This window comes from Lethenteron reissneri, chromosome 69 (assembly GCF_015708825.2).
Source record: "Lethenteron reissneri isolate LAM-NWPU_2019-01 chromosome 69, ASM1570882v1, whole genome shotgun sequence".
Lineage (NCBI taxonomy): Eukaryota > Metazoa > Chordata > Hyperoartia > Petromyzontiformes > Petromyzontidae > Lethenteron > Lethenteron reissneri.
In genome coordinates this window covers 1,826,666-1,838,735 of record NC_083847.1, presented here as the reverse complement: position 1 = coordinate 1,838,735, position 12,070 = coordinate 1,826,666, and the positions used below count along the sequence as shown (strand labels likewise).

Sequence of the window (12,070 nt, the reverse complement as noted above, 5' to 3'; positions counted from 1 at the left end):
TGAATCACAGTTCCTATGATCACTGTTACATTGTTTTTCTCGCTTTATTTTGATTTGGAAAAGTTTTTGTTGAGCCATGTTTGTTTGTTGTAGTACAGAGTTAGCCTGATAACTTTAATCTACATTGTCTTATGGTTGTTATTGTTTGACTTGCATCCCACTGGGATTTTTGCACACAGCGTTGATATCGGTGCTTTTTCTGGAAGACTTTTGCTGTTTTTTCCTGGATATTTCTGTTTGCGTGTAGTCACTAGAAGATGTTTCTTGTTCATGTTTTTGTTTGTTGCGGTTGCACCCGAGTCAAGAGCCGCATGGCTCACAGGGTTTTATTAATACATGAAATTGAAACGACCGAATCAGTTACCGACCGATTCGTGCAACCAATTACCGCCGCTAAGAGGGCGTCTACTGCAGTAGTAGCAGCAGCACATCTTCGTATGTCGCTCAGCGTTATACATACCGGGGGGGGGGATCGATTTCGCTGAGACGCGGAACTTTTCAAGCTCGTCAAAGCGAGGGACCTCAACGATTTGCACGAACGTTAAAGTATCAGTTTATTACATTTCCTGGTTTTACACAGGCTTACGTATATGGTGGGGGTATAACCGACGTGGTGTGTACATAGTTCACGTAAGAATCGTACGAAACGCATTGCCCCCCCCCGCCCCACTCGTCAAAACGGAACACATCCGACCGTCAGTGACATCCGAATGGGCCAAAGTCACATCGCCTGGGCCGTCAGCAATGCAGCCAACTGGAGCCCTTGAACATTGGCCGCTGCTATAAATTTCCACACGATGACTATGATGAGGTCTGCCACTTCCGTTGAGCTGCGGCCATTCGCGATGATGGGTACGTCGCTTCTGAAAGAGAGCTGCCACATACCCCAGTGGGCCTCGCCTTGTAAAATAAGCGTTGTGTTTAGTCTGCGATTTGATTACATTTCATACACTTGGCACGATCGTGTGTTTTGTTCTAACTTTCGGACCCCCTGCCCCAATTGAGCTTGTTATAAACGAGCTTCATAGCTCATCAAATTCCTCCTGCAGTCTCAATAACGATTCTGATGTCTGAACGCTTTGGGAGCCCTTTGACACTAAACCCCCATGCCCCCCCCCCAACCACCAAAGCGCTGGGCCCGGGGCAGTCACCCCTTGGAGACTTCTCAGGGGACGGGGCGTCCGTAAACACAGATGCTTCTCTCTCCACTGCTGGATTATTAGAGGGGAGGGGGGGTGGCCCCCTTCCCATTGCATGTATATTGTGGGAATCGGGGGGGGGGGGGCGTTTGACCATACTTCTTGGTTCGGTGCGATCGAAATGGAGACACGTTACGGACGCGGCGCATGGGGATACGCACACACACACTCACGTACAACTTACATGTCACAGCTCTTACTGGTAAAGGCGGTAGATCCACCACTCTTACACTTCCCATACGCACGAGGGGTGATTCGGAGACCAGTGACTGGAAATGGCAGATATGAAGAGAGCAGGGCGGCTTTATAATCCCTAGTTCAGATACGCAGAACCTCCGCACTAAAGTGGCTTACAAAAACTAATGATAACATAATAGCATTGTGACAGCGCGTGAGACTGGGTGGGTGGGCGGGTGAGTGGGTGGGTGAGTGAGTGAGTGGGTGAGTGGGTGAGTGAGTGGGTGAGTGAGTGGGTGGGCGAGTGAGTGAGTGTGTCAGTGGGTGAGACTGGGTGGATGAGTGAGTGAGTGGGCGAGCGAGTGAGTGGGTGAGTGAGTGTGTCAGTGAGTGGGACTGGGTGGATGAGTGAGTTGATGAGTAAGTGGGTGACTGAGTGAGTGAGTGGGTGAGTGAGTGGGTGAGTGGGTCAATGTTTAAGTGAGTGGGTGATTGAGTGCTTGAGTGGAAATTTCTCATTCCCAAAGATCTTCAGATCGTCCAAACTTGAAAACCAGACCCCTGCAACACAAAAACTCATGTCAGTACTCACCACTCACTCGCCCACTCACCCGCCCAACCACTCACTCACTCACCCACTCACTCACTCGCCCACTCGCCCACTCGCCCACTCACTCACTCACTCACCCACTCACTCACTCACCTGCCCAACCACTCACTCATCCACCAACCTGTCCACCTGCTCACTCCCACCCATTCACTCACCCACCCCTCCCCACCCATTCACTCAAGCGCTCGCTCACTCAAGCCCTCACCCACAAAACTTCTCACCCACTCACTCGCTCACCCACGAACCCACTCACTCGATCACCCACCCACCGACTCAAGCCCTCACCCACTCATCCACACAATCACTCACTTAAATGTTCACCCACTCAACTGTCCACTCACTCACCCACAAACCCACTCGCTCACTCGCTCACTCACGCACCCACCCACTCAAACCCTCACCCACTCACCCACACACTCAAACCCTCACCCACACACTGGGTGACCCACCCACTCACCTACCCACCCACTCAAACCCTCACCCACACACCCACACACTCGGTGACCCACCCACTCACCTACCAACCCACTCAAACCCTCACCCACTCACCCACACACTGGGTGACCAACCCACTCACCCACACACTCAAACCCTCACCCACTCACCCACCCACACACTCAAACCCTCACCCACACACCCACACACCCGGTGACCCACCCACACACCCACACACTCTGTTGTGGGACTTACCCAAAGAAAATGAACGCGTTCTGGAAGAAGACAGCCAGACCCGGGTAGACATTCTCTTGCTCTGCAACCACCGCCACCACATTAACCACATCAACACATGCACAACATGTGACATGCACAACATGTGACATGCACAACATGTGACATGCACAATATGTGACATGCACAACATGTGACATGCACAACATGTGACATGCACAACATGTGACATGCACAACATGTGACATGCACAACATGTGACATGCACACATGTGACACTCACACAGCACTGATCTCAACTGCAAAATAAACCATTTCTATTTTACCCAGTAAGGCCCACTGAGCTATTTAGCTATTTTTCAGAAGCGACCTGGTCACAAATGATAGCGCTACGAAGTGGCTTGTCGTGTTTTCCCCATGGAGGTTGCGTGGATTTCTCTCCAGGTCCTCCGGCTTTTCCCTCCACATTTCGAAACAATACGTGCTTGGATTATGTGGCTGCTGCAATACATTTACACGTGATAATTATCTGTGTGATGAGTCTGTGGGCCTCTGTGTGGCGAGTCTGTGGGTCTCTGTGTGGTGAGTCTGTGGGTCTCTGTGTGGTGCGTCTGTGGGTCTCTGTGTGACGAGTCTGTGGGTCTCTGTGTGGTGAGTCTGTGGGTCTCTGTGTGGTGAGTCTGTGGGTCTCTGTGTGGTGCGTCTGTGGGCCTCTGTGTGGCGAGTCTGTGGGTCTCTGTGTGGTGAGTCTGTGGGTCTCTGTGTGGTGAGTCTGTGGGTCTCTGTGTGACGAGTCTGTGGGTCTCTGTGTGGTGAGTCTGTGGGTCTCTGTGTGGTGAGTCTGTGGGTCTCTGTGTGATGATTCTGTGGGTCTCTGTGTGATGAGTCTCCGGGTCCCTGTGTGGTGAGTCTATGGGTCTCTGTGTGATGAGTCTGTGGGTCTCTGTGTGATGAGTCTGTGGGTCTCTGTGTGATGAGTCTCCGGGTCTCTGTGTGATGAGTCTCTGGGTCTCTGTGTGATGAGTCTGTGGGTCTCTGTGTGATGAGTCTGTGGGTCTCTGTGTGGTGAGTCTGTGAGTCTCTGTGTGGTGAGTCTCCGGGTCTCTGTGTGGTGAGTCTGTGGGTCTCTGTGTGGTGAGTCTGTGGGTCTCTGTGTGATGAGTCTGTGGGTCTCTGTGTGGTGAGTCTGTGGGTCTCTGTGTGGTGAATCTGTGGGTCTGTGTGTGATGAGTCTATGGGTCTCTGTGTGGTGAGTCTGTGGGTCTCTGTGTGACGAGGTCTGTGGGTCTCTGTGTGACGAGTCTGTGGGTCTCTGTGTGGTGAGTCTGTGGGTCTCTGTGTGACGAGTCTGTGGGTCTCTGTGTGGTGAGTCTGTGGGTCTCTGTGCGATGAGTCTGTGGGTCTGTGTGTGACGAGTCTGTGGGTCTCACTTGTGACGACAAATCCACCAAACAGGATCCACATGGAGGCGATGAGGGCTCCGAATGACAACATGAAGCCCACAAACAGCCAGACGCGCGCCCCTGCACCCGGAGAGAGACACGGAGAGACAGAGTTTGACATAACGCCTTGGGGGAGACGCAGGGAGGGGAGTGGGGGAGACGCAGGGAGGGGAGGGGGGGGAGACGCAGGGAGGGGAGGGGGGGAGGGGAGTGGGGGGAGACACAGGGAGGGGAGTGGGGGGAGGGGAGTGGGGGGAGACACAGGGAGGGGAGTGGGGGGAGGGGAGTGGGGGAGGGGAGGGGGGGAGACACAGGGAGGGGAGTGGGGGGAGACACAGGGAGGGGAGTGGGGGGAGACACAGGGAGGGGAGTGGGGGGAGGGGAGTGGGGGGAGGGGAGTGGGGGGAGACACAGGGAGGGGAGTGGGGGGAGACGCAGGGAGGGGAGTGGGGGGAGACGCAGGGAGGGGAGTGGGGGGAGGGGAGTGGGGGGAGGGGAGTGGGGGGAGACACAGGGAGGGGAGTGGGGGGAGACGCAGGGAGGGGAGTGGGGGGAGACGCAGGGAGGGGAGTGGGGGGAGACACAGGGAGGGGAGTGGGGGGAGACGCAGGGAGGGGAGTGGGGGGAGACGCAGGGAGGGGAGTGGGGGGAGACACAGGGAGGGGAGTGGGGGGAGGGGAGTGGGGGGAGGGGAGTGGGGGGAGACACAGGGAGGGGAGTGGGGGGAGACGCAGGGAGGGGAAGTGGGGGGAGACGCAGGGAGGGGAGTGGGGGAGACGCAGGGAGGGGAGTGGGGGGAGACACAGGGAGGAGGGGAGGGGGGGAGGGGAGTGGGGGAGGGGAGAGGGGGAGGGGAGACGCAGGGAGGGGAGTGGGGGGAGACGCAGGGAGGGGAGTGGGGGGAGACACAGGGAGGAGGGGAGTGGGGGGAGGGGAGTGGGGGGAGGGGAGAGGGGGGAGACGCAGGGAGGGGAGTGGGGGGAGACACAGGGAGGGGAGTGGGGGGAGACACAGGGAGGAGGGGAGTGGGGGGAGGGGAGTGGGGGGAGGGGAGTGGGGGGAGGGGAGAGGGGGGAGACGCAGGGAGGGGAGTGGGGGGAGACACAGGGAGGGGAGTGGGGGGAGGGGAGTGGGGGGAGGGGAGGGGAGTGGGGGGAGAGGAGAGGGGGGAGACGCAGGGAGGGGAGTGGGGGGAGACGCAGGGAGGGGAGTGGGGGGAGGGGAGTGGGGGGAGGGGAGTGGGGGGAGGGGAGAGGGGGGAGACGCAGGGAGGGGAGTGGGGGGAGGGGAGTGGGGGGAGGGGAGTGGGGGGAGGGGAGAGGGGGGAGACGCAGGGAGGGGAGTGGGAGGAGACGCAGGGAGGGGAGTGGGGGGAGGGGAGTGGGGGGAGCAGGAGGGGAGTGAGTCACAGGAAGTGAGTCACAGGAAGTGAGTCACAGGGAGCAGGAAGTGAGTCACCTGTCTGTCCCATGCACCCATCGCTGTATCCATCTCCTCTGACCTGGCCGTTAGAGACGGCATTTATCCTGCACACAGACAGAGACATACACAGAGAGACACACACAGACAGAGACACACACAGACAGAGAGAGACACACACAGAGAGAGACACGCGACAATTCGTCTCGCTTCGGTAGCGGCGGGTGGTTGTGCCGATTGTGGTGGCGGTGGTGGTGGGTGGCTGAGGGGAGCGGTGGCGCAGCGGTTAGCGCCATCCTGCACTACGAACCCGGCGACCCGAGTTTGATTCCCCCTCAAGGCCACCAACACTGCTGACAGATGCCTGAACCGATCCTGAACCTCCCCTAGGTCAGCTCAGCCTTAATCGAATGCCTGTTGCAGTGCGTAGTAAACATCTCCACGAGGGAGACAAAGGCGGCCGGGCGTGGTGCTTGCCACCCACCCCCCCGTGTGCCGCATTGGCCTTCAGTGGTGTTGCTACTTGCTAACAGCACTTGCCCCATCAGTCTACACGGGGGATCTTTGTCTTTGGTCGTGGTTATGGTGGTTGTAGTGGTGGTTGTGGTGGTGGTTGTGGTGGTTGTAGTGGTGGTGGTGGTTGTAGTGGTGGTGGTGGTGGTTGTGGTGGTGGTGGTGGTTGTATTGGTGGTTGTGGTGTTGGTGGTGGTGTTGATGGTGGTGGTTGTGGTGTTGATGGTAATTGTGGTGATTGCAGTGGTGGTTGTAGTGGTGGTTGTAGTGGTGGTTGTAGTGGCGGTTGTGGTGGTGGTTGTGATGGTTATGATGGTGGTTGTGTTAATGGGTGTAATGGGTGTGGTGGTGTTGATGGTGGTGGTGTTGATGGTGGTGGTGTTGATGGTGGTGGTGTTGATGGTAGTGGTTATGATAGTGGATGTGATGGTGTTGATGGTGGTGTTAATGATGGTGGTGGTGTTAATGATGGCGGGTAGTGATGGTGGTGGTGGTGTTGATAATGGTGGTGGTGTTGATGGTGGTGTTGATGGTGTTGGTGGTGGTGTTGATGGTGGTGGTGTTTTTGGTGGTGATGTTGATGGTGGTGGTGTTAATGGTGGTGTTGATGGTGGTGGTGTTAATGGTGGTGTTGATGGTGGTGGTGGTGTTGATGGTGGTGGTGTTGATGGTGTTGATGGTGGTGTTGATGGTGGTGTTGATGGTGTTGATGGTGTTGGTGGTGGTGTTGATGGTTGCTTACATGAGGAAGGCTATAGTTGAGATCACACCACACGTGTGGTAAGCGTGGTTGAGTTTAGACGACTCAGGATACATAACCGCAGCGTCGATGATCACCCACCAACCTGTGAAAAACTACAACCACCACAACAACCACCACCACGACAACCACCACCACAATTAGCAACAGCAATGTTAACAGCAGAAGCAGCACCATTACAAACCACGCGGCATTGATAACAGCATCATCACCATCACCGCATTCATCACAACCACATCAACCACCACCACCACTAAAGACCCACCCCGAGGGTGCACGGCGAATGTTTGGGTAGATCCCCTTCCCAGAGCTTCCATGTCGCGGGGTCAGATGTGTTGGCTTCTGCTGGCCAACAAATACATTTCTTATAGGGTCCGCACTCACTACACACACACACAGTGCTTGTCACAAACGATACCTCAATACCCATCTCTGGAGACCACTTTTTGCCAGTATCCAAACTTGATTTGAAGCTTTCGTGACTGCAGGAATCCATCTCTTTTGTTCTTTCGGTAAAGTCACGTGGGTATAATCTCCATATATAGAAAAGGCAACGTTGTGATTATGTGTGTCTGTTCAAAATATTTAGCGTACTTCCCGACATGCAACAAACTGCAAATTTGCCATGTGGGTACTTTCCAGACTGTACACCATGCAAACATTAATAAATAAACTTTTTGGGGGGGGGGGGGGGGGAGCTCAATAATGCAGAGATTGTTTGCACGGCAAGTGAGAATGTGACGTCACATCTGTCACATGACCCGCGCGTGTGGAAGTGTAACGCAGTGTTGTGTAGTGGGGGTGAGTGGTGGTGCAGTGGTTAGCGCGCTGTGTGTGTGTGCGGAGTGGTGGTGTAGTGGTTAGCGCGCCGCACTACGAATCCGGCGACCCAAGTTCGATTCCCGCTCACGGCCACCACCGGTGACGATTATTTGAACCGGTCCTGGGCCTCCCCTAGGTCGACTCAGCCTCAAACAAGTAACTGGTGTGGTGTGTGAACATTGCCACTGGGTAGACAAAGGCGGCCAGGTGTGGCGAATCCAAGTCCCGGGCGAAGCCGGGTAGTACAGCTAGTCTAAAATAAATCACGCGCCCGAAACGACGTGATTTATTTTATTTTATAGAATCCAAAATGTTGAAAAATAAGAAGAGGGTTGGTACCCTTCGCTGGCAATGAAAACAGGAGTTGTGTTCAGATGTTCAAACACAAAATCGATCCCCAGTCTGGCAAGGCATCAAGTCTGCATTCACCACAAACTTGCGGCAAGAAATGCCAACAAAACCGGCTCTAATTAAAGCTTTCGTGACTACAGGGATTCATATTCTTGGTTCTTTCGGTAAAGTCACGTAGAAGGGAAACAATAAAATAATAAAATATAAAACAATAAAATTCTCACGACGTTTCGACTGCAACACAAGCAATCATTTTCAGGTGTGAAATCCACAGCAAGAAACTTTAACTAAACCGTTTCTTTTACGAGCTAAATATTCTTGCTGTGGATTTCACACCTGATGATGATTGCTTGTGTTGCAGTCGAAACGTCGCGAGAATTTTATTGTTTAATATTTATATTATTTTATTATTTCCCTTCTACGTGACTTTACCGAAAGAACCAAGAATATAAAACCTGCTCTAATAACAATACTAAATGCATTGTTTTTTAAACTGTTAGGCCTATGTTAGAGACAGCCTTCTTTATGGCCTAGTCTCACCACTTACAGCTCAAGTTGAGCACTTACATCAATGGGGACACCTTTTTGTTAGTATCCAAAATGATGCAAAATAAGAAAAGGTTTCACCCTTTCTGGCAATAAAACAGATGTTAAGATGGGTTTTTTCGTCAGGTAGAACCACAATGCTTCACTGATCCCATCAAGGAGCAGAATATGAAATAATACCAATGCCATCTACATCTGCAGAACATGAAGTACCAGTGGCATCTACATCTGCAGAACGTGAAGAGCCAATGGTATCTACATCTGTAGAACGTGAAGAACCAGTGGCATCTACATCTGAAGAACGTGAAGAACCAGTGGCATCTACATCTGCAGAACGTGAAGAACCAGTGGCATCTACATCTGCAGAACGTGAAGAACCAGTGGGATCTACATCTGCAGAACATAAAAAACCAGTGGCATCTACATCTGCAGAACGTGAAGAACCAGTGGCATCTACATCTGCAGAACGTGAAGAACCAGTGGCATCTACATCTGCAGAACGTGAAGAAGCAGTGGAATCTACATCTGTAGAACATAAAAAACCAGTGGCAACCCACATCTGTAGAACATGAAGTACCAGTGGCATCTACATCTGAAGAACGTGAAGAACCAGTGTCATCTACATCTGCAGAACGTGAAGAGCCAATGGTATCCACATCTACGGGAGATGATACAATTTTTAAAGCCATTCCCCGTGTTTAGTGGACACTCCGTACAACGCGTTTGGAATCATCAGGGGTAAAGTTTGGACTTAGGAACAGACCTCTGGAACCGAACTCGTTGGCAATTACAGGAGTCCATGAATAGCACTATACGAGGCGGTACGCCCGTAGTGGTTGTGGTAACGGTGGTGGATGTGCTTGTGTGTTCGTGATCACCAGCACGCCCGCAGCCACGGAGGCGATGGCATTTCTCTTCTCGCTCCAGTCGATGCATTCGCACTCGGGCCAGCGCACGTGATCCAGAAACCCGGCCATTCTGAAACCACAACATCATCAGCAACTTTCGATTTAAAGCTTTCGTGACTGCAGGGATTCATCTTCTTGGTTCTTTCGGTAAAGTCAAGTAGAATGGAAATAATAAAATAATAAAAATAAAACATAATAAAATTATTCTCACGACGTTTTGGCCACAACGCAAGCAGCCGTCCTCAGGTGAAGAACAGGTCTGTCGATAAGACAGAGTCAGACCTGTTCTTCACCTGAGGACGGCTGCTTGCGTTGTGGCCGAAACGTCGTGAGAATTATTTTATTATGTTTTAATTTTTTTAATTTTATTATTTCCATTCTACGTGACTTTACCGAAAGAACCAAGAAGATCATCAGCAACGTCGTCATCAACAATACCATCGGCAACAACAACAACAGCCATTCGCCACTAAGTGGCGGTAACGTCACCATGGCGCCTGTGCCAGGATAGGTGCACTTTGAGGCCACACGTGAAGTGTCGAATGGTCGCTGCTGACAGGAGGCCACGGGACAGACCAGGTGTCGTGGGTTGAATGACAGAGATCACTGGCAGATTCAACACCATCATCAACACCATCATCAACACCATCTTAAAAATGACAAATCACATTGGCAAATGTCACTGTATTTAACACTAATCTCCTGCTTCAGGGTGTTTATAGAAGGAAGATTTACAATGTTCAGGGAGGAGACAAGATTAGTGCTACAACGCCAAAGGCTGTCACCTATTATTGTTCTTGTTCTTTGTATACCATGCGTCAGGTCACTCTTACAAATGAGACTCCTATCCTGGTCTCTATTGAGTTATTACCTGGTTACACGAGATCAATTTTAACTCGTCCACCAACTCACTCACCCGTTCACTCAATTACCCACTCACTCACCTATTATCTCACTCACTCACCCACTTACTTGATCCACATTTGATCCCGATTCAAGAGCCGAATGGCTCACAGGGCTATACCTAATAAATGAACTTGAACTTGAACACTCGTCCACCAACTCATTCAGCCGTTCACTCAATTACTCACCCATTGTCTCACTTACTCACTCACCCACTTGATCTACAAACCCACTCACTTGTCCACCAACTCACTCACCCGTTCACTCAATTACCCACTCACTCACCCATTGTCTCACTCACTCGCCCACTAACTCACTCGCTAACCCGCTCACTCACGACTCAATCTTCAAAATGAGACTCATACTGGTCTCACGAGTTCGTCTGGTTAAATACAATCAACTTTAAGCATCTGAAACTTTAACCTCTAAAACATAAATTATAGCAACAAAGATCCCCCGTGTAGCCTGTAACAGACTGCTGAGGCAAGTGCTGTTAGCGATCACCCATGAAGGCCGACACGGCACACGAGGGGGTGGGGGGCCAGCACTACGCCCGGCCGCCTTTGTCTCCCCAGCGGCGATGTTCACAGACGTCCAGTCGAAACTACCACGAGCTCAAATCGTCGGTCACAACCCAACCACAAGAACCGACTGACACAACACACCCTGCACATTGTTGACATCACGCAACCACATCAACAACAACCACCACGACACAACCTGACTCAGACACGCAACACACGGACACACAACCACATCAACAACAATCACCACGACACATGGACACACAACCACGCAACACACGGACACGCAACACACGGACACAACACAACACACGGACACAACACACGGACACGCAACGTGACACCCCCCACCACCAGTCGCGCTCCGCCTGAGGCCTAGCTCAGGCTGCTGGGCGAGAATCCATGCAAGGCCCGTAGAGCCCCGCGGGAAGCCCGAATATAATCCAAACAGCGCCAGGACGGAAGCGTTATGGGGGTTGTTTTAATTCGCGCGCGATGCTGCGAGTGGAACTCACGCGTCTGTGTGTCTCTGCGTGTCTCTGCGTCTCTCTCTGTCGTCTCTTGCGAGTCAGCGAGGAAGGAGGAGACGCCGATTAGAAAGCAAACAATGGAGGCGACTTCCCGAGACGAGCGTCAACACGCGTGACGTAATCACGCCTCCCGCTGACGTCACCGCGCACAGCCGCCTCAGCGTTGCAACTCGACTGGTGACGTCATGACGCACAAGAGTCCCGTTCTCGTGCCGGGCCCGTGACGTCATCACGCACGGTGACGTGTTGTTCATTTAATAAACAAAAGGAGGACATCCTCTTTGGTTCCGCCGCTAAAGGGGCGGCCCATAAATGACGTCACGCACCCAGTGGGGGGGGTCAGACATTTGTGACAAGAGGGGAGGGGTTTGAGAAATGTGACGTCACATCAAAATGCGCAACTTTTAAATAAATATAGACAACACGTTCTACTTATCTTCTTGGTTCTTTCGGTAAAGTCACGTAGAAGGGAAGTAATAAAATAATAAAAATAAAACAATAAAAAAATTCTCACGACGTTTCGGCCACAACGCAAGTAGCCGTCCTCAGGTGAAACCAGGTCTGTCACCTGAGGACGGCTGCTTGCGTTGTGGCCGAAACGTCGTGAGAATTATTTTATTATTTTTATTTTATTATTTTATTACTTCCCTTCTACGTGACTTTACCGAAAGAACCAAGAAGATGAATCCCTGCAGTC

General features: G+C 52.3%; 1 protein-coding gene across 1 annotated transcript; it reads right to left on the bottom strand.

The window, feature by feature from the left end:
* Nucleotides 1-537: 537 nt before the first annotated feature.
* LOC133360727 (transmembrane protein 50A-like) lies at nt 538-11,522 on the bottom strand. Its single transcript, XM_061579520.1, has 7 exons — nt 11,359-11,522; nt 9,387-9,486; nt 6,772-6,884; nt 5,556-5,623; nt 4,086-4,178; nt 2,677-2,737; nt 538-1,937 (listed from the first exon to the last, which is right to left on the bottom strand). The coding sequence occupies exons 2-7, from the start codon at nt 9,483-9,485 to the stop codon at nt 1,892-1,894; spliced, it is 480 nt and encodes a 159-aa protein (XP_061435504.1). The 5' UTR covers nt 9,486; nt 11,359-11,522; the 3' UTR covers nt 538-1,891.
* Between the last annotated feature and the right edge of the window lie 548 nt (nt 11,523-12,070).

Excerpts from the sequence above, each read along its gene's own strand:
- LOC133360727 (XM_061579520.1), bottom strand. The coding sequence starts at position 9,485 with ATGGCCGGGTTTCTGGATCACGTGCGCTGGCCCGAGTGCGAATGCATC. Across the intron at positions 5,624-6,771 it reads TCAACTATAGCCTTCCTCAT|GATAAATGCCGTCTCTAACG; the intron begins GTAAGCAACCAT and ends GTCTGTGTGCAG. Across the intron at positions 2,738-4,085 it reads TGGTGGATTTGTCGTCACAA|AGCAAGAGAATGTCTACCCG; the intron begins GTGAGACCCACA and ends CGGTGGTTGCAG.